Below are 24,078 nucleotides of genomic sequence, written 5' to 3' on the forward strand. Positions count from 1 at the left end.
ATAAAAGCTATTTTTATAATGAATGTGATGCTGTTTCTGGTGCTTTGGGTTTTTCTGCTCTAATGTCGGGTTTTGTCTCTTTGGCATATTCCCCGGTTCCATTCTCTATTCCACAGAAAGAAGCCGACTTTTCTGAATAGACTATTGCTTTTTATATGTAATATGAAAGTAGGCAAAATTATATTCAACAAAATTCCAAAATGTAGATGATCTATTGTGAGTCCTGTGTCAAGCCACATTTGTCAAAAGCATGATTTGGTTATATTGAAAATACAATGATTATTGACATGGGTTAGTTTTCAAAGATGGATTTGAAGATGACGCTCTGTTGAATTTGTACATCCTTTATTTAAATACATTCCTGCTATTTACAGGTTTCCTATGAGCATGTTTATAACCCGATAGTCGTATTAACCCCCCTCCCCACCCCCCCCCCCCCACCCCAAAAAAAAGAAGAAACTATCATAAGAATTGAAAAGACGTAAAATCGAACCAAAAAATACGAAGAATAGGTATTCTGAAAATCATATTTATGAAAAAATAAATATTGCTAGTGATGTATACACTACGTCACTCCACCATGCAGACATATTATTGTGTTTCTGACAAAGCAGTCTATGGTCTTACTCTTTGTTCTGAGTGGAGAAGCAGCAAATGCAGATTTCAAAGAATATGGTTTAATCAGGTCCGTGATCCAAACAACGTCCCACACTCAATGCAATCGCCCTACAGTGATATTGTCGCGAACCCGCTTCTGATGTATAATTTATTTTCACAATATAAAATAAGTCTTTTTTTGTTTGAGGGACAACATTCTCTTAGACCGCAATTACACTGTTCTTTGACTTTGGTCGAGATCAAGAGTAGAAAATATAAATTTGGTTATCAAGTACGGTTGGTAAGTTTTGCCGTACAACAGGTAAAAAATAAATCATCTTTTAAGTTGCTAACTTTAAATTCATTTTGGCCACAGGCGGAGGAGAGTTGGCCCACGGACGATTATAACACATAATTTCTACATCAGACAGTTATTACGGTTTCTTTACCCTGCAAGGTAAGACGACAGACTCATGAAAGAGAGTTGAAAAGAAACCGACAACGCCATGGCAGGAAAAAGACAAATTGGACAAAAAGACAAATAGTACAGAAAACACCACACAGAAAATACTAAACCAATAAAAACAGGGATGATCCGAGGTGTATTGGACGGGTAACGTTGAGAATGTGAGTTACACGAAAACGTACAAAACGTATGCAGTAGATTCTATTAACTAGGTCTCAACACTAAGCTAAATTCCATTAAACAATGAAGATTTTAACAGGAGTCTGTTATTTTAAAAAATGAAAGGATCTGTACGGCTGAAATAAAATTAAGCAACAAAAATAAAGTGAAACATAATCTTGATTTATATGTTAAGTTTGTGTTTATCAATCTACAATTATTTTTTATTCAAAAGTACTACAATTTTAGTTGTCCAGTTTCAGACAGGTTCGCAAACTGAGGAGTACGGGTCAAAATTAAAAGTCAAAATTAAACATTTGTTTTGCTCATGGTCTAGTTTAGAAAAAGCGTTCATAGTTGACAATTGGAAAATGCGTTCACATGAGGAAATTTGAAAAAAGGCATGTTTGATTTAAAAAAAAGACAGGTTGAGCAAAAAAAAGTCAGGATGACAAATGATGTAAAAAAAAAATAGAATCGGGACAAACTAATAAATCTTTCTTCCTAGCCTCCCCCTAAAATTCAAATGGTAGCTGTCTTAAGTCTGGAGTATTAAAATATAACATTCATATTTCTATATTCGTCTGTAGATCACATAAATGTTTTAGTAATTCATTATTTAGAAATTGGATGTTTATTTCGGCACAGCTGAATTTTAATCAAATACGATCAAAACGTTTCCTCTTTCTATTTATAAAACATGATATTGTATTTGATCTACTTTATATTTCACGTTTAAAATGTGCACTGTTAAAGAAGCTCAATCTCTCACTTATTCATTCTATAATTAATTCATTATCGTTACCAAGTAACTATAAGTGAAGTTTGTGTGCTTTTATGTACTCATTAATACGGAGATATGCTCCAACTATCAAGGGTAACAATTGTGTGATCCCATTAAGTAGGTGGTGGATCTGATTTGTATTTCAAATTCACATTTAAACAGTAAAATGTGTATTTATCTCAGAATTACATTAAAGTACACATAGTATTAGTTTATTCAGGTATGAAAACCATGATTGAAAGTATTTAAGGTCCTTTTTAGATAGTCAATCACTTTTTGTCAGTTTCAGTAAACTTTTCAGTCCAGACACAATAGATCTTACAGACACCGTCTGATTTTTTTGATTTTTTTCTCCGATAATGCAACAGACAGACAATCATCATGACCATGGGTACTCTTAATTTAGGTAAACGGACAAATCAGGTAGTCATTTGCTAACAGGCATGGATTCTGACTTTTTGAAAGAGGAGCTGAAGGTGTAGGGGAAGTTTAAGCCTAGTAATTTTCGTCGATTTAAACTGAGTAAGAAAATAGATTACAGTAGAAAAGGACATTTTCAACCCCCGAATTCCCTCAAGATTTATTCAGATTCAGCTCAACTATGATTGTACATGAAGACGATTACGTTCTTTTATATTTTGAATACAATAAATTTATATTGATTTTCATACTTTTCAAATCAGCTTTCAGCAAAAGAGACTTTAAGTTGCTTATGGCCACCAATCTGAATACAGTCTGTTCAATTAACAAATATAATTAAATAACAACGTGTTAAGAAAATAAAACTTCATGTTGGTGGCCTTGTATGATAGGAACTATCTCCCGCCACTCTCCGACTCATACCTTTATTTTTAAAAGTAAACATCTTTCTCTGAAACCATTCCTTTAATTAGGAACACGAAATTTAAATCTCTAAAAGTGCACGTTTCCTCCTAAGGAACACGAGAAAAACAAATGTTTACCAATAGTATGCAGCATTCATCTGCTTCGTTCATTAATAAAACCAGTAGTCGCTAATGAGACTTCCCAAAACAAAAATAACCAACCGTGACTTGGGGGAGTGTCCTCAAGATATTGTATTAAACTTATTTAGCCTCCAAGATTTTAGCAGCACTTTTAAATGACCTTTAATTTTAATCTAATTAAAATATAGATCTCTAATTTCGTTTAACGAAATCAGATTTAAATTTTAATTAGATTGCCTTTAATTTAATGGCGGGTGCTGGAGAGGGGGTCAAAGTACATTTTATGTATTTGGAAGCAGGTATACTAGTCAATAATCATAGTTCACAAAGATGATCAGAGTGATGAGAGAAGCTTGAACATCATTTTCCAATTATAATTATACTAAAGGGTACTTTACCAAAGTATTTGTATTGTCTTAACTTTTCAGTTTTCGTCATGTGTTTTTCCTTCTTAAACTTCGTTCCTCCATCAAAAAAGAGTTCGTGGTGACCTTTCGGAGCTGAAAACTTATATTCGGTATCCGTACTAAAAAGATAGTTGCTCAGTTTTCTAGTGTGTATTCTTTTAAATCTGTCAAACCAAGAGGAATCACTTTTCTCGGTTTGTTTCTTATTCTGTTTTTTGCTCAAAACTGCAGCTAACTCGGGGTCAGTCACAAGTGTCCGTTTTCCATCAACAGATGAAGCTGAAGCTGAAAGGGCAACATTTCGAAATCTTGAACCTGCATTATTGCCTGAAGCTGAAAGGGCAATATTCCGAAACCTTGAACCTGTATTATTGCCATTGTTTCTATTTTGTTCTACTCGGTTTGCATCCCTGTGCCTTTGTCGAGCAAAGGCAATTCTTGCTGCAGCTTCCCCCATTTTTAACACAGTTTAGCTTAGAATCCAGCGATATGCATTTTTAGATCGAGTATTATTCAATTTTTCAAACAACAAATCACAACATTCTTGGTGGTAAATCGTTTGACAAGAGTCGAAACTTGCACTTTTTTACGAATTTTAATTCAAAACAGTACTCCATTTCAATATCTACGTAAATTGATCCATGAACAAAAATGTCCTGTCTACTTATAGCACAATATTCGAAAAGTAACCATCAACAATCGAGAACAGATCTAATCAGAAAGGTTGAAAACGATCAAATGTATAATCACAATAATCAGGTCATTTAAAAAGAAAATCCAACAATAAAAAAATTCACGTTAGTTGTCATTTAAACTACTCTTTGTCAACAATAGAATAAGATTGTTATTAGTTATTTGGTCGACATGCTTGAATTCAACACTAAAAACTTATAAAACATTTTCAGTATAGTCACATGATTTTGATTTTGAAAGAATAAAAAAATAAGAAACCACGTTAGTAAAAGCATTCAGTACACATTTTTTCAACTCTTGTTAAAAGAGATCTGTTTATTTATCAATATTTTGAACAAGAATACTTTTTAAATGGCCCTGCATGTTGTGTAGTCACGAGTTATCAGGGTCTATATATAAATGAACGCAATTTAGAAAAATAAAATCATTGCAATGTGTCCGTTTGGCATAACATATTTGTAGGCCATGTAAAAACTTTTACCAAAATAATAATATTTTAGCTTTTTACGCGATTGAATTCAGTCAAACAACACTATTGATTCAGTCGACCCAGCAAAGGGACAACATTCATATTCACTGGGAACTTTTTTTTTTCATTGATGATGTTGGTATGTAAAGGTATTCTGGTAAATTATAAGAAATCATCACTCCATTATGATTTCTCAAGATAGCTTTCAGTAAGTGCCAATTAATTATTTTGCTTCGAGAGCATATACACGTTGCTTTTTCCGTCCGTCCGTCTATGTGTAGAAAATAAATGGATGGTAACTTGAGTGTGTCCATACTTTATTGGATCGAAACTTCTTAAAATGGAAGACACGGGAAAGGGGACAAATTCTTTTACTTTTGGGGTCAATGGGTGAAAGTTCAAGGCTGTTAATTTCAAAAACAAAAGTTTCTTTTGTTAGTTTGAAATGGAATTTGTAAAGTTGAAAGATTTAGAGACGGAAAGAATCGCGAGGATTTTAAGGTTAAAAGGTCAATGATCAATATCTTAGCTGATATCAATAGACGGAAACTATATAGAAAAAGTTGCAATATGTTATTCCTTGTGAATTCTTGAGGTACACTTGAGGTACACTTGAGGTACACTTGAGGTACACTTGTCGGATTGGAATAAGAAATGTGCATATCGTAGGAAAGGAAGGAAACCTATATATTTCAAGATAAATTTACCAAAAGTCAATATCAGAGTTGAAGAGGATAGCTGAACGAAGTATGCAGTTTTTCTACATATTAGTTCATAGATGCAATCTCTTAGGGATGTATTTTTCTGACATTTCAGTCTCATGCAGTCTCATCGTTCTGGAATTATTTCAAGTAAAAAATAGCAATGAATTTGATAATTATCATAATCAAACTTAACTCTGTTAAAGAATTGTGTATTTCCAATCAGTAGTTTTTGAGTAATGAAATTTTCAAATTTTATTACTAACCAAGTCAGTCTTTTTAGCTGAAATTTTGAGAGAAATGGGTGAGGGGAACAAAAAAAGATTTTACCAGAAACATAAACATTCCAAATAACTTTTTCTTTTCAAATTTCCTAGATATGTATTTTGTCAATCATTTATAACAAGGAAGTTGAAATAATATGCATTTTATTCTTCAAACAGCATTTGACAAAAAATTGACAACATGGTAAATTTGACACGAAAAAGCATCAAAATATGATAAAACTTTCTTATATTAACACCTATCTATAGTTTTTTTTAGTTGAATTTAATCAGATTGGTCCACTTCATCTTTCTTGAGAGTATGAAAAAAAGTTTGATTGTGGAACTGTGATTTTTTTCACAATAATAGCCAAAAAATGGGTAAAAAATTATGAAAAATGGGAAAATCATCAAAATTACGTTCTTTGAAAGGGTCGTAGCAAAAAAAGAAACACACCACCATATGATTTTTTCTTCACCAATTATTTTTTTACAGTCATATAAACCCAAAAATTAGGTTTAGAAAAAAAGTTTAATTCTAGAAAATGTTGGCTCCTCAGAGGTGTACATCCTTACATACGGATCTTAGTTCTTTTGGAATATTTTTATTTGGCATGTCCTTGTAGACCTGGAGAGCTAGACAGAGCAATGCGAACCTCTGGCTCAAAAACAAGAGCACATAAGTGGTTTAAGCATATAAAGGCTATAGGGGAAGCATTTATAAATATTACAAAATTATAAAGATTAAATTAAAATTTAGAATCATAATTTCATGAACAAAACCTTAAAATATAACTTTTAAAAATCAGTAGTATTACCCAACTTCCATCCCAACCCCTCCAACCCCCTCAGATATGTTAGCAAGAGTCAGAACACATGCCTAGTTTGTTTTCTGTTGAACTTTTTGTACTCCTTGGGGCATGTAGTCCTTGCTTAGTCACGCTGTGTTTTTGTAGATTCTCATTGTAACACATTTATACAGGTGAAAAATACCAGGCAAATACTTTAAGCACACATTATTTTCAATCTTAAAATACAAGACAGATCATAGCGATAACTTTTTTTCAATGAGTGGTTTGGAGAGAATCTTCTGACAAAGCTAACTTTTCAATTATTTCATATATTCAATTTTGAAATGCCGATATGATTGAGTTTATAAACGATCTCGGTTTTAATTGATAGTTTTACTAAATATTTAGTTCTTTCACAGACCAATGTAATACGATGAGGGTTGTCTACTCTTAAAACAAGTTAAACATATAACCTCATTTGTATTACCGAAAGATTAATTTCAGTAGAAAATAAAGCTTCGTCGCTTATTTTAATCTCATGTATAAGCAGAACACCTAAACTCATAATCTGCAGATGTTTTTCACAATTGAAAACCTCACAACGTGTCCCCTTTCCATTAGAGGATTTAATTAACCTACCAAAAAATTTCAGATATCTCATCCTCTCGCTCTTAGGCAGTTGTTTGTACTTCTTTGGTTTTTTCTCATTCAGATAGTCGTCTGAAGTTTTTTTCTTATTAAACTCATATTTTGCAGCTTTGTTGTTAAATTCCCTAAAATGAATTCGTTTGAACTTGTCAAACCACGTTATATGTTTCTGTTGGTTAAGTCTTTTATTACGTGATTTATCAAGAATAGCAGCAAGTTTATGGTCCGTCTGCAGAAACCTTCCATTATTGCGCAATGACGTTGCTCTGGACATAACTGTAGCATTATACACATCTGACCAAGACGAATTTCGATATTTGTTCTTTTTGTTTTCAATAATATCACTATTATCCTCCAATTTGATTTTACTTTCATTTTTTATAGGTTCGGATCGCTTTGCTTTTCTTTGTTGTCTCAAAAAAGCAATCCGTCCAGCAGCTTCTCCCATAGTTCACGTGAAAATCAACAAATTAGTGTCCTTGATATATCCTGATTTTTCAGAAAACACAATAACAGTTGAAATATAGTTGCGGTTTTTTTACACTTATATTTTGACACTAATCTTTAAGTTAAGTTTCTTATTTGTCAACCTTTAGTATGGAATGCACACTTTCCCTACTTCTTTCACTATTTAATGGACAGTTGAAATGGATGTTCTTCTTTTGTTAAACACCCAACGGATTACTATTCATCTTTTGTAAAAATATTTACGATGTAGATTAAGACCAGTTGTAATTAAATGTTATTGTGTATAACATTGATATTGTAACAAACACTGGATTTCAATTGGTAACAAGTTTGAAAATAAAAGTTCTAAATATATAAGTAAACTCGGTTAAGTCACTCGCATTTACACTTAGTATTTTAATTTGGTATCTTAATAATATTTTACTTTTAAAATTCATCCAGTTTATAGCAGAGTATAGTTCCGAGTATATAGTGTTTTAGTTGTTTTCCCAGCGTTTCACAGCATTTTGAAAAATATTATAGTTCTGTTTATGTCTAGACCCAAATGATAAAGAATGTGCAGTATTCGAGCACCTAAAGTAATCCCAATCAGTTGTAAAACCTTTTCTGATGGAGATGGAAAGGACGAGAATTCATTTAGCTCATAGCCTGTCCGAATGAAGGTTTTTAAATCAAATTTAACAGTTTGAAAGTGCCTTGCCCTTTTATTATCAACAAAAACAATCACTATACACTTATTCGACCCCTGGGCTAGCTTACAAGTACAAGTAGACACTAAGGCCATATATCTGATCCGACCAAACATAAACACCTTTTCCAGTTACATAACCTTCCTTTCTAATACTTCTATAAAAAAGACTAATTTTGAGTGCATGGTCTTATTTCTTTAAGTTGTTGTCCCGACTTATAAAAAAAGGAAATAATAATCAAATTATAAATCTTCACATCTATGTAACAGTGTATATAAAGTGCGAATCCAGTCAGTTCATTTTCACTGTTGTATGCGAGTATGTTCATTGTAGAATAAAGGATCATGGGAAAACTTTATTTGTTTACGTTTTGAAAATACCAAAATAATTGATTTGAAACTAAATTTTAACATATTTTCATTATGATGTGTCTTTTTAATGTAAAATAACAGTATTAAAGTTCAAATATGTGTTATAAAAGCAACATAACATAATATATCAGTTATTAAAAGCGATCCATTTTCACTATAGATGCGATGAATTATCACTGTATGGCATTCATTTCTGATGTAGAATTTTCGAAAATGCGATGAATTTTTATTGTAGATTAATGTTATAATTAGACTTGCAACAAATGAAAAACTTATTTGATTACTTTGATATTTATATCTATTTATAACTTGAATATGTCTATAGAAACTGGCTGGCCATTTATACGTTTTCCCACAGCATTGACATGTGTGAACAGTAAACTGAAATGTTTCCCCGCAATGTTTTTTTTTCGGTTCGTATATTGCTATGATGTCGTTATCGTCTGCGTCGTCAGAGGACCCATTTGGTTTCCGGACAATTTTAATTTAAGTGAATGGATCTATATAAATTTGAAAGAAGGTTCAATACCACAAAAGGAAGGTTGGGATAATGTTGGGCATGATGGTTCCAACCGTTTACGAAAAAGGGGCATAAAAGAAGCATGTTTTTAGTTTCAGGATAATTACTTGTGTATAAGAATTTTGATCTTGTGTATAAGAATTTTGATTGTTCTGAAATTGTACCACAGGGTTCAATACCACAAGTAGAATGTTAGGTTTCATTTTGGGGTTATGGTACTAACAGTTTAGGAATGAAGGAACAAAAAGGGACAAAAACAATCATGTTTGTAGTTTCCGGATAATTACTTGTATGTACGTTTTTTGATCTTTTTCGCATTATCACAAAGGGAAGACTGGGATTTTGTTCGGGGATAACTGCCCCAAACATGCAGAAATTAGGGGCAAAAGAAATGGCAAAACAAACATTTTTCTAGTTTCCAGACAATATCTTGTGTTCAAGTGTATGGACCTCTCTAAAATTGTACTACAAGGTTCATTTACCAGAAAGGAAAGACTGGGATTTGGTTTGATGGTTATTTATCCTAGAAGGAAAACAAAATGTTATGGGCGGGAAGAAACCTTCAGTTGCACAGTATTGCGCATACGATTTAAGATCTCCGACCAAATTAACCTTGTGTCAGAAACCTTATATAACGTCATGATCACAATCCAAATTCAGATAGTATCAAGCTTTAATATTATGTACAACTTTTCCCCAACTGTTCAGGGTTCGATCTCTGCGGTCAGCGAAGCATTTTTAATGTTTTACTATAAAACGAGAAGATGTGATTAAAAGTTCCTGTTGCTTTCTTCGTATGGTAAGAGGCGTATCCAGGGGGAGGGGGGGGGGGTGCTTGGAAAAAATTGGTTGATTATATATGGAATCACTGAAGCATGACTTGAGCCCCCCTTTTAGGTCAGCCATCGGGCCCGCCTTACAAAAAGTTTTGGATCCGCCACTGCCCAGTTCTGCTTTTGAAATGTTTGGAACAAAGAGTACAAAACAGGCTTTCTCCATGCTATTAGTTGTTATGCTTATCATGAGAAGTCTTAAAATTTTAATTCACACAGGTCACATTTTTTTAACCCATTAGTGTGGATCTTCTTATGCCTGGGAAAACTAACTACCCGTTTTGTCTTGAAAGGACAATACGTGCATTGGTATGAAGACCCCTCCTTAATTTTAGTTCTTTTTTCTGTGATTCATCTTCACTTGCCTCCCCTATTGTTCAGCCCCCAAATGCTTCAACATCCATATTCTGAAGGAAAGATGTTTTTAGCTCGATTGTTGCTTCCCTGAACAGTTTTGGGTAAGCATGTACACAACATTCAAGCTAGACTTCATTTTTGATGAAATAAAAAAAATGTTGAATTTCGGACCCTTTTGGGCCTCAATGTGGACCATTTCGATAACTTGGCCCAAAACACCAAAATCCCAAATTTAAAAACACGGTAAGATTCAGCATTCCAACGTACCCTAAATATTCAACTGTTGTTGAAATCCAAAAGAATTTATTTCTTGACAGTTTCGGGACCCCACAAACTTGTTAAATGGGCCAAAAAATTGAAAAAATAATAATAAACACAACCATGTATGGATTCAGCCTACCGAAGAACCTCAAATTTTATTTTGGACCCTGTGGGCCAATTTAAAACCGGACCTAAAATCAATAATCTTACTTGAAAACCTCATTGAAATTGGTCAAGAAGTGATTTATTAAAAAATATTAGAAAGTATTGTTGTTTTTATCCCATTCTATTTCGATAGACATGCGAGATGTACGTATTCAGTGATGAAGTTTCAATGCATTGGATAAATATAACTACACTTTAAATAAATATTCTGATGAATTATAAAATATTCTATGACATGCTTCTTCTGATTGGTAAATAGACCCATACTCGAAATCCAATGATAACATTTGTTTGCACATGCGTATAATGACTACTGCAGAAACATGAATTTTATCAAATTGGCATGCATTTGAAAATATTTTGCATTAATCTAAAAACACTTTCAACTGTGAAATGATCCACATATTGTTATATTATGACAACGATCAAACTTTTTATCTCAAAGTCAGCACTATCAAATCCTTTTCTTACTTTAATTATTGTTTGTGCAAGTCGACCGAATTTGGAATTTAATGCATAAAAATTAATAAAATTCATACAGTGAAACCGCATATACAATACTAATGAATATCTCTACAGTGAAAATGAAAGTAAATTATCATTATTCAACAGTAAACATGACTCGCATAAAGATAGCATCATGTGGAATTCGATACAATATGGGCAAACTGAATAACAAAAGCTATTCTACGTTATACAACATTAATAATTGTGTTGTAATGAATATTTTTTTGCAACTACATCTTTTCTGTTAGTTTTTAATCACCTGACAATTTGTTCGTAAAACGTCTTAAATGTTCACCTATTTCGGTATATATTTCACGCATGGATGGCTCTCGGCGCGATAAAAACCCGTTCCCATCTCTTACTTTGTATAACTTGTATTATTTATCACTAAATATAATACATGTGAACAATTTTCTTCATTTTCTTCAAAAATCATAATTTTTTCGTCTGTTTATTTACCATTCTACATCAGAAATGCATGGCATATACAGTGAAAATGGTATTTTAGGACCGGACTTTACATACACTGTGTAAGGGTTAGAGGAAACTGTATCATTTGAATACGTTGTTATGGAACAACAACCAGCAAACGAACGATATATTATTCCATTTTTTGTTTAAAGTCAACAAAAGATGTGAATTTAACCAAATTCTTTCACCTATTTGAAAATGATCTTTTTAATGACAATGGAGCATGCGATCTTTTTCAATAGGTGAAGTATTTCATTAAGTCTCTCTTTTCATATGTGTACATCATTTTGATAGATATGTTTGATAAACTGAAACTTCAGTCTACATTATGTTTACGATTAGTTGTAAATTGGCTGAAGTAGAAGGTTGGGACAACAAATAAAAGTCGACTTTATCCGTCAAATTATATTGCTTTATCCATGTTTGACATATAAATAGGCATGTGTGCATTTATTTTCGGTCAAATTCATCTATGTGATGATCAAGACTATATTGTGACTCAAACATAGATATAAGAAGATGTGGTATGAGTTCCAATGAGACAACTCTACATCCAAGTCAAAATTTATAAAAGTAAACCATTATAGTTCAAAGTACGGTCTTCAACACGGAGCCTTGGCTGACACCGAACAGCCAGCTATAATATAAAGGGCCCCAAAAACATACTTGTGTAAAACCATTCAAACGCGAATTTAATCTTCTTAATTCAATCATTTCATTTTTTTCTAAAGAGAAAATAATTCGAAGATCTATATAATATAAATGTATATGAAGTTAGGATATAAGGGAGACAAATCAGTTGCTAATATCCAACGTCTTTGTCATATTATAGTTATTTCCCTTCCCACTTGATCCACTGGTATCTGAGTGATTCGTTCTATTCAAAACGATTCAGACACGGTTATTTGATGGCTATTATTCACCACCTCACACCTATAACTACCAAATGATTATATATCGATATCTAAACAGGAGAAATGTTCAACCTCATTTCAAGCCGTTGACATTACGGTATAGGACATGTGTAACACAATCATCGAATGATTATCATTCGAACATAGAAAATTTTCCTATGTCTATGCAGCTCATTTTGGAATGAATGCATTCCTATTATTTTCCTCTTCAATTACATCATTTGAGTTCGTGTTTTCTTTAAAAAGTACGCAGGAATTTAGAATTAATATAGTTATTTAAAAAAAATATGCAAATATCAATCTACCTCATATGATCACGTTGTGAAAATAACGGAAATCAAGCAATTATAGTCTTAAATTCACAAAATTCTTTTTTGACCGATTAAGTTAAACGTATTACTTTGCAGTGATCTAGCTTAAATTGTAAATATTACTTCTGTGAACATTTGGGGTTAAAAACCCAAGTCTAGCAATTTTGTTTGATTCGCACTATTCTCAATCTCTTTGTTGTATTTTCTTATCAATGCGTTATAACAAAGCTATCAAATTACAATTTTTATTCTTCACATTTTCTATTAACCAACTTGTATTGATTTTGTCTCTCAGATTAATGAAGGATAAACAATAATTCTGTCAAGCCTTTTCTCCATAAATAAAGTATTGACTTATTATCGCTTACAGCCAACCGGAAGTAATACATACAACCAGTCGGAAGTAATGCGCAAGATTTTGAAATACTACCTTTAATCAGTGACTGAAGCTTCCTTTTTGAAGCAAATTGCAGCAAAAAGCGTAAAACTTAACAGAATAAGTTTTTTTTACATAAACATGCATGGGAAACGGGGACAATTGATAAGTTTCTAAATCGTGTATCACAAAACTTTGACTTCATCATTTGTCACCAGACACTTAAGGCATTTTGATTAAGACAGATTGGTTAATATGGTAAGACATCAATGGTGAGGGGCGGGTGGATAGGTGATCATATTCTGTATTCTTGGAAATTTGGGAAATGAACACGTCATGTGAGAATCATTCTTAGAATGTAAACGATGCGTATATAGTAGACGTCTAGTAGATATTAAAATCTGTCGGTATGCACAGTGCACGTTTTCATGATCATTCGTCTTTCCCTCCGTCCGTATTCGATTTTCTATGGTAAACGGTGTTGGCTACTAAACAGCACTTACTTTAGCTTTTTCTGCTTGTATGAAATCTGTGAGAAACACATTCATGTTTTTTGGCTGATTTCTTGTTGATATATATATTTACTTTTTATTTCATATTAATTTCAATTGCATATGTCTAAATATGTGACAACTTAACGTCAAACGTTCTCCACTGGATAAGTTAAACTACACATACTTAACTTTTATTATACTTAGAATATGAATTACATTAATTTGTTTTACAAGAACATAATGTAACACGTGCAGCTGATGTGGATTGCAGCTATCATCTAATGTTAACTTGTAATTGATTTGTTGTTTCCTTACACGTTGATGTTTCCTGCTATCAAAAGATTTATTTAAGTATCATGTAGTTTCCTTTATTGCAAGAGGGCAAACATTTGCCAAGACCGTAATCGTTATTTATATTTTGATTAGCTGAAGGAGTCTCATTCACTAGCGGATAAATAGACAAATGATCATATAAATTAATAATTAAAATGACAAATTGCTTCATCTGATTAAGACGCATATAAAGTCGTCTAGCAGACAGTTATAAGAACAAAAAAAACCTGCTAAATAATTCATTGGTTGTAAGACCTTTGAATTAGCAGTAAGGATTAACAGTGCCATTCAATACTCTTATAACAAACTTTACAAACAAACTGATCAACAGAGACCCTACCTGTTGTAACAAATTCATCAAACAGATCACTGATCAACAGAGACCCTACCTGTTGTAACAAATTCATCAAACAGATCACTGACTCTTTATATCTTTATATGGTCAATTCTATTGAAGAAATAATAAACTATGTGATACTTGTCAAATTTTGCAGATAATCATGGGTACCCAAATTTGAAAAAAAAAAAATTCTTTTTCCATTTTTTGTACATGTATATACTTGGTACCATTATTGTATTTTTTTTGTAAAGCTAACAATAAGTCCCACTCTTACTAATGGGATCATCCTCTTGAAATAAAGATTATTTATTTATTTATTTTACATCACACTTACAGAACGATAACGCTCTAACAAATCTCTTACAGCTACAGTTTAAGAACAATGAAATACCATATCATTGCATTTTAAAATAATTTGTGATGTGACCATGGAGGAATTATCAATATAGTACACCATTGTCTACACTAAGCCAAACTTTGGTTGAACTACATTGAAACTAGGTGTACACTGACACATTGTTATTTGAAGCAGCATGGATATTGAAAAATAAAAACCCAAAAGATATACTTCAAATGAATGTTATTTAAATGTCTTCTCAATGCAAGAAGAGACTTTGCAGGTGATCTGTAATTTCTGTCTGAAGTACAATATATACAACTGTTCTTCACGCAATGCTAACAAGAGAGACACCGTAATTAATAATAAAAAATTAACCATCAGAGACTAAAATCACCTAAAAAATATCCCAGGGATTTAGTATTTTTACGTCATGGATAGTCAAAAAAGAAATGACTTGTGCAATGCCAAAAGTAAAAGTATCGACGTGCAGCAAATAGTTAGGAATTTACCTTTCAATACAAATGTATAACGTAAAAATGAACGTGGATGCGTATTTCTACATAAAAAATAAATAAACCACGTTTGAAAAAAATACTAATTTAGATGTGTTTTAATTTGCTGATCGATATTTATGCCACTGTTGTAAACTATAATAGCCTCTTTTTGTTGTTGGGATGTGCAAGTACCCGGCCATGTCCACTCTGTGTTTTTGTTGGAGGTATTTCTATTTGTATCAATCTGATAAGTTAAGCATTTTTCAACGGATATTCATAGTTTGTTCTTATGTTGTACTGTTACATTTGTACACCACTGTCTCAGGTCTAGGGGTGGCGCCTTTAAACTAGTTTTACCTCGCCATATTCTGTATATGCCTTTACCAAGTCAGGAGCTTGTAGTTCAGTGTTTGTCTATTGGTGCTGTGTTACTAATTTGCTTTTATTTCATTTCTTCGTTTGAATTGTTTTGCATTTGTCCTTTCGGGGCCTATTATAGCTTACTATTTGGTATGGGGTTTTCTCATTGTTGAAGATCATACGGTGACCTATTTGATCTTATACACACGTCTGTACTTCACTCAATGCTAACATAGAGGATTTGTGATGTCTGTACAAAGTACAATTCACAAAAAGCTATTTCACTAAATGTAAACACAGATGGTTTGTACTTTCTGTTTTAAGAAGATTGCACGCAAATGTACTTCGGTGACCTATAGTAGTTAATTGCTGTGTCATTTGGTCTCTTGTGAATAATTGTCTCATTGGCAATATATTCCTTTTTATATTCACTAAATCCGAACGCAGATGACATGTTATTTCTATCTGAACATGCAAATGTACTTCACAGACGCTAAGGGTACCATGCTATTTTTTTTACTGCTAAAAGATAATCACATGATTAATAATTGACAATGAAAACACGGGATGATCGATTACAATTACATGGATTTCTTTACATATAGATTAATTTTCAACCACCACTTATATCATAGATCCGTACTGATTACTAGTTACTTAAAAAAGATATAAACCTCACGTCTTCTTTTATTTAGAAAGTTTCAGCAATTAAAGTACAAAGAGTTTATGCATCATCATTCGAGTACTTGAAAGGCATAAATAAAAATAAAGTTTGGATGCGTCTCTGCTTGAATTCATTAGTAAAATTCCTTCCTAGACATGTCTTTACTCAAAACGAGTAAATGAGTATACATAGTTTTACTGGTGTTGTATCTGAAAAAAGTGCAATTTTAAACTTTAATAAAAATTGTCTTATGTGTCCCCTGTCTTTGCATAGTCTGTGTTTAAATAAAGACAAGTAGCTCATCATCACGGTTTCTTATTCTATATATAGCAATAACGTTTACAAAAAAACAGTTTATATAGATTTTTAAAAAACCTGAGGTAAAAGGTTTATGCCCGCGTCACACTGTCCCGATTTTTACGCGGATGGCAACACGATTATGGAAATTTTCAAAATCCGGACTGATCGTATCCAGATCGGGCTATTCGTAGTGCCATCTTTAACAATCGTAGAATCATCGGCCACTTTTTCTAGCCTTCGGGGACAACTTCGGGAAGGGTTCTAAATTTTTTAACATGTTAAAAAATACTCGAAGGTGCGTCCGATGTTGAGGGTTCGTATTGAGTTCGTATCACCATCCTCACAATCGTAATGTCACCGGGAATGCATCTTTGAACATCGTATTGTATTCGTGTTTCCATCGTTTCCATCGGGCAGTTTTGACACTACGATGTCTACACGAATGAATCACGAAGCTACCCGAAGGTCTTACGATGGCAACACGACTTCGTGAAGACCTCGTAATCCCGTCGTGTTGCCATCGAATAAAAGTACGAAGCCGACAAGATGGAACTACGACGGCAATAAATCAAGCTAAATGTAAGTTAATTTTCGCGCTAAAATACATTTAAAGTGCCATGCGTGATATGCACTGGTCAGTCTAGATCAGTCTAATACGACAGTTAAGAAAGACCTTCACAAACCATGGAGCTCATATCATATGATTCTATGAGAACAAGAAAGGCGACAGCGTTGTTTCTATTAATTCAAATGGAACAAAAAGAGCAGCTATTACAGGCTCAGGATTTACTTTTACGAGTAAAATATTATTGTTTGTCAATTTTTCATATCAAGTAACATAATGAAAATCATAAACGCGCCTCGTACACCAACACTGTAGGTACACGTATATAGGGAAACCAACTTTTTCTTCATTATTCTGATTTTTTATGTATCGTCTGAGTTGTTGTCACACGAATGTTTACTCCATAACCATTTTGTTTTCTATATGTCATATTTTGCCGCATTTGTTGCTTTCCCTATATCCTTCCTTTTGTCTATATTATTATGATATTCTCCTGGAAAGAGCTCTTTTTGAATAAAAGGGATCAACGAACCCATTACCTTACCTTTAAGATAGATCAGTAAACATGGGCATAATTATGGGTGATTATTCAGACTAGTGCACACATTTTACAGTTCAAACAAGGCAATGCCGAGTGTGGCATCCCCTCGTATGTAAAATATTGGGGACAAATATGGACACTATATTTGTATATGACACATGCAGAAAATGGTAAATTGAATACTAGTATGCATATTTGATACATAAACTATTTTTTTAGAAATCAACCAAAACTTTCAGTAACTGGAAATACCTTTAATATTGTCTTTAGAACCAGCAGGTAAAAAAATGAGCAACAAATTTCCTTTGTATTATGCTATTTCAAGGAGAAACAACAAGTCCATCTGCATGACCTTGACCTTTGGCCTTGAATGTCAGATCATTACAAGGAGGAACAATATACCAAATGTGGTTAAATTTGTTTGAAGCATATTGGTTTTAGAGTGTCTACAAGGGTGATATTGCCTTGTATTACAACTGCCACTGTGACCTTGACCTTTGAACTTTAAAGTCAATAGCGCTTAAGATATTCTTAACGAGTAACACCATACCAAGTTTTGAGCATTTTGGTTCTAGAGTGTCCATAACAATTTTATCTACACGCAACTTACATGTAGTAAGCGAGGGGATAATAAACTAAGTTTTATAAGAATTAGACAAAAGGATCGATTTCCCGCCATGCATGGCAGACTTGTACAGACTCATAACCCTCCCTCTTCCTCTTCCTCTCCCTGATTTTGGTGGCATTATATGCAGAGACATAGAGTCAAGTTTTACCCTTCAAGCCCACGGTCTTCCGTCTTATGATTAAACCAGAAATTAAATGTACAATATAATATATATTCAATATTGATCAAACAATTTAAAAAGCGTGATGCCTTCGGCATATAATTTAAATGCATCGTAAGCTGTACACGACGTCTTTTAGACATCGTATGGCCATCGCGCCATCATCGTAATCCATCGTGTAACCTTCGTAATCCATCGTGTAGGCTTCGGCTGAGATATGAAGCTTAAATACCCGTCTTCGGTTAACCTTCGTATGTCCATCTTTTGCTATCGTATATAATTTCGGCACCATCGTATAAACTTCGTTATTCATCGTACTTGCTTCGATCACTTTTTGGTATTTTAACGAGATCGGGACCAACTTCGTACGAACTTACAATTTTCGCATTCGGGTGTCAATCGTATATAAAAATCGGGATAGTGTGACGCGGGCATAAATAACTAAGAAAGTTATTCATTTATTCTTAACATTGATTTACATGAAAGAATGTTGTTTTGTAGAAAGAACATGTTACGTACAAGTACGATGACCTTATGTTTGTTTTCTATAATGCCCGCGTCACACTGTCCCGATTTTTACGCCGATGGCAACACGATTATGGAAATTTTCAAAATCGGGACTGATCGTTTCCAGATCGGGCCATTCGTAGTGCCATCTTTAACCATCGTAGAACCATTGGCCATTTTTTCTTGCCTTCGGGGACAATTTCGGGAAGGGTTCTAAATTTTTTAACATGTTCAAAAATCCCCGAAGGTGCATCCGATGTTGAGGGTTCGTATTGAGTTCGTATCAAAATCCTCACCATCGTAATGTCACCGGGAATGCATCTTTGAACATCGTATTGCAGTCGTGTTTCCATCGTTTCCATCGGGCAGTTTTGACATTACGATGTCTACACGAATGAATCACGAAGCTACCCGAAGGTCTTACGATGATATGATGATATGATTCTATGAGAACAAGAAAGGCGACAGCGTTGTTTTTATTAATTCAAATGCTTTTACAAGTACAATATTATTTTTTTGTCAATTTTTCATATCAAGTATCATAATAAAAATCATAAACGCGCCTCGTACACCAACACTGCAGGTACACGTATATAGGGACACCAACTTTTTCTTCATTATTCTGATTTTTTATGTATCGTCTGAGTTGTTGTCACACAAATGTTTACTCCATAACCATTTTGTTTTCTATATGTCATATTTTGCCGCATTTGTTGCTTTCCCCACATCCTTCCTTTTGTCTATATTATTATGATATTCTCTTGGAAAGAGCTTTTTTTGAATAAAAGGGATCAACGAACCCATTACCTTACCTTTAAGAAAGATCAGTAAACATGGGCATAATTATGGGTGATTATTCAGACTAGTGCACACATTTTACAGTTCAAACAAGGCAATGCCGAGCAAGGCATTCCCTCGTATGTAACATATTGGGGACAAATATGGACACTATATTTGTATATTACACATGCAGAAAATGGTAAATTGAATATGCATATTTGATACATAAACTATTTTTTTTAGAAATCAACCAAAACATTCAGTAACTGGGAATACATTTAATATTGTCTTTAGAACCAGCAGGTAAAAAAATGAGCAACCAATGTCCTGTGTATTATGCTATTTCAAGGAGAAAAAACAAGTCCATCTGCATGACCTTGACCTTTGGCCTTGAACGTAAAAAATGTCAGATCATTACAAGGAGGAACACTATACCAAATGTGGTTAAAATCTTTTAAAACATATTAGTTTTTTAAACATCGTACATGTATGACCATCGCGCCATCATCGTAATCCATCGTGTAGCCTTCGTAATCCATTGTGTAGCCTTCGCGATCCATCGTGTAGGCTTCGGCTGAGATATGAAGCTTAAATACCCGTCTTCGATTATTCTACGTATGTCCATCTTTTGCTATCTATACTATTAAACGAGAAGACCTCATTTTTGGTGTCGCTTCTCCTCTTTCCACAATAAATTAATCAACACGCCTCTGTGTCCTATAGGTACAGTGCATAGTCGCATTTGTCATCAATTCATATGATTATTCAGATTGAGTTATTTTGGGAGAAAAACGAGAAAAAAAGACATCCGGATATTGTCCCGTCATTGGACGAAATTTTAAGTCAGATTATGCTTCCGGTTTGCGTTTTTCTGTATACTTTGAACATACACATACTACGAATAAAGTGTATTTTCAGAATTTTATCTGCTATCATTTTCAAGTTTACTATCCACAGAGTTTATTTAATAGAGGGTCTGTATACTATATCAATGACCACCATGGATCGATTAGTAAACTTAGAATTGAAAGAAAATACACTTTATTTATATAGTAATGAATGTTCATAATATACAGATGAGCGCTTAAATCATTCATGTGAACTTTTGATACCTTTTCTGAAATTCTCCAGTCATTAAATCTTTTACAAAATTCATTGATTACAAAAGAAAGAAGATGTGGTATGATTGCCATGTTGAGACAACTCTCCACAAGAGACCAAAATGACACAGAGATTAACAACTATTATTATAGGTCAACGTACGGCCTTCAAAAACGAGCAAAGCCCATACCGTATACTCAGCTTTAAAAGGCCCCGAAATGACAATGTAAAACAATTCAAACGAGAAAATTAGCGGCCTTATTTATGTACTTTAAAAGGCCCCGAAATGACAATGTAAAACAATTCAAACGAGAAAATTAGCGGCCTTATTTATGTACAAAAAATGAACGAAAAACAAATATGTAACACATAAACAAACGACAACCACTGAACTGATTACAGGCTCCTTACTTAAATGTTCATAACATACTAAATGTATGTTCATATTGAAATTGATAGAAAACCAAAAATTGTGAACTTTGGAAATAAAGGTGGAGGGTTAAAAAAAAAATCCTGTCCCCAATAACTTATGATACTTTTGCTGAAATTCTCCAGTCATTCGGTATTTTACAAAATTCTTCTAACAACACTTTACATACTTTAAACTACGCTCTGAATGCCCGCGATTTCGCGGGTGTGTTCTAGTCGTATATAATTTCGGCACCATCGTATAGACTTCGTTATTCATCGTACTTGCTTCGGTCACTTTTTGGTATTTTAACGAGATCGGGACCAACTTCGTAGGAACTTACAATTTTCGCATTCGGGTGTCCATCGTATATAAAAATCGGGACAGTGTGACGCGGGCATAATCTTTTAAAAGTATTTGCTTTCGGCTTACTTTTCATAGTATATACTAGTATCTATTTATTTACATAATTGTGGTGGTCCCATAACAAACCTCACAAAATATTAAATCATGAAGCTTTGGTACAAACTCATTGACATGGAATGTTTTATATTTGTGTAAAAAAGATAGAATCTTATATCTTTTCCAATAATAGCAAGAAGATACCAAAAGGGGTATCGAAGGACAAGCAATGACATGTCATAAAGAAAACGAACATACACACATCCGATCAATGTTTACAGAAACACGAGCCCCACTTTACAATCTGAGCATGGAAGCTCTAGAATAGTCAGCAGTTCCTGCTCTGACAGTAACACCTATGGTGTTGTACACAACAAGTAAACATCCAGATATAAGTCACCATTGGTAATAAGTCATAAAAAAGGAGAAGACTGGTTATTGACTTTGACGAAACGGACAATTTTCGTGATCATTTGTCTCACATATATTCCGTAAAGCTCTATATCAAGTCATGTTAGCGAAGCGATAAATTTACATATTTGCTTTCATGAATTGGCTGTGAATGAAATGCTGACATGAAACCCTAGCTCGCGCAGGATTGCGTTTTCAATTCTCATGAGAGTTTTAAACAAGCAATAGAGTCTGAAGGAAATTAATGCTTTTAATGATGTTTCAGGCTGTCTGCATCACTTTAAAAATGCAAATATTTTGGGTATTTAAAAATAAATAAGCAAATAAAAAATCGAAATATAAAAATCTGAAAATACCAATTTAGTATAAAAAATTTAATTTTCCCTTTTTAATCTATCATAACTACACATGTAAAACAATATTTCGAATATAACACCGCACAAATGATTGTTTGAACCCCATGAGAAGATTTACTTCAAATGTGGTTGATCATGCAATGATTTAAGTGAAATATGTCAATTACTAGAAGGGGAATTGTTTTCAAAATCTAGAGTGTAAAACGACTTCACCAGAGTCTATCCAGGGACACAAAGTATCAGATAACATTTGTCTTTCAATGGCAAAAAACTAAAGAAGACGAATATACTTAGTTTAAGACTTTCTACTTTTGACAATCTAATTAAAATATAGAACTCGGATTTTGTTATATTACATATGTATATACTCGTATGCAGTATAATAACGAAATCCGAGTTCATACTTTAATTACATTGTATTTTAAAATTATCATATTTTACCATATTTTGCAAATATTTTGTATATATCTAGCATATCAGTGAGTAACCGTTTATTTTCCAAAGGAGATATCTTTCCAAATAAATCTATCTCTGCAGATCCATGTACATGTTACGCTATTATAATAATAGTTTAATGTGATTTTACTAAAAACTATTTTAATATCTTTATATAAATTATTGTGCATGTTGACAAAATTGAAAATAGATCATCGGATGGCCCTGAATAATAATTGAGCTCCGGCAATTTTACAGAGAGTTTTAAAGTTAAACGTGATTTTGTTGAATCTTTTAACTACATTCAGAATCGTTTGGGGATTTGTTTTGGGTTTGTTTTGGGTGACACCTGTTTGGGAAAGCCACCTTCTCCTACTTATGAAAAATATCTTGCGTTGTCTTCACTTGAGCAAATAGCTATTTAGTAATTTGGATTTCAAACCATGAAGAATGGATCTTGAAAGCCTAATCTTTCACATTTTATTCAGAATGTGCATTTTCAAACTGAACCATTTCATTATATTAGTTTGAACTTATTCCTTTATTTTTCTGTTTTGTAACTTTAATTCTTACCGCAGACCTTTGTTTGTCTCTAGTCAATTTATTTATAACACGTCTAGACTCATACCGGTACCGATTACATCTTGACAAACGATATAGATATTCTTTTTTTATTGAAGGCCATACTATTATTTGATTTCTAGAACACTTTAAGGTGGTGTTGCGATGTTCAAATGACTTATGTTGAATAACTTTAAAGTTGAGAAAAGAAAAGATTATGTCAAACGATTATCCATACATCGATCACAGATATATTTGGGTTAAAGTTGTGTGTAAGAATGTATCACCAAAGGACAAAAACCCAAACCAAGAGACACTTTTCCGAAAACCAATCAGGCGGACAATGCATCGTTGTCTGAAATAGTATTATTGCTATAACAAGTGTAAATAACATTCGAAAGTTATCCTACACTAACTACATACATTTAAAAAATCATACCTACACTGAAAAAGGTTTAGAATTAAGCGACTGTTCTTAAATTCGGAGATCTGAAGAAAACAAAAAACGAGCTCCATACTGTGATAAAGCTAAATAAATATTGGTGATATTGTGCAAAAAAATAACGAAAAATGACGCAAAATTGTCAAGGATGAATTGCATTAACTGAAAGTTTTCAAATATATTTTGATATAGATAAGAATATGTGGTATGAGTACCAATGAGACGAATGGTGGCTTTCACCTGAGTAAAATGTGTACATTTTTGTAGTA

The 24,078-nt window shown here is 33.1% G+C and overlaps 1 protein-coding gene across 22 annotated transcripts in view; it reads right to left on the minus strand.

The window, feature by feature from the left end:
• Window positions 1-24,078, minus strand: part of LOC139513141 (voltage-dependent calcium channel type A subunit alpha-1-like) — a 215,630-nt gene that overhangs the window by 159,594 nt on the left and 31,958 nt on the right. For 21 of the 22 annotated variants that reach the window (XM_071301392.1, XM_071301389.1, XM_071301386.1 and 18 more), the window contains exon 1: window positions 3,370-4,225. The exons of the other annotated variant lie outside the window; for it this stretch is intronic. In XM_071301392.1, coding sequence (XP_071157493.1) covers window positions 3,370-3,835 — 466 coding nt within the window. In that variant the 5' untranslated portion in view covers window positions 3,836-4,225. Of the gene's footprint in view, window positions 1-3,369; window positions 4,226-24,078 lie in introns of those variants that run through there. 22 annotated transcript variants of the gene reach the window in all.

Source organism: Mytilus edulis, chromosome 2 (genome assembly GCF_963676685.1).
Source record: "Mytilus edulis chromosome 2, xbMytEdul2.2, whole genome shotgun sequence".
Taxonomy (NCBI): domain Eukaryota; kingdom Metazoa; phylum Mollusca; class Bivalvia; order Mytilida; family Mytilidae; genus Mytilus; species Mytilus edulis.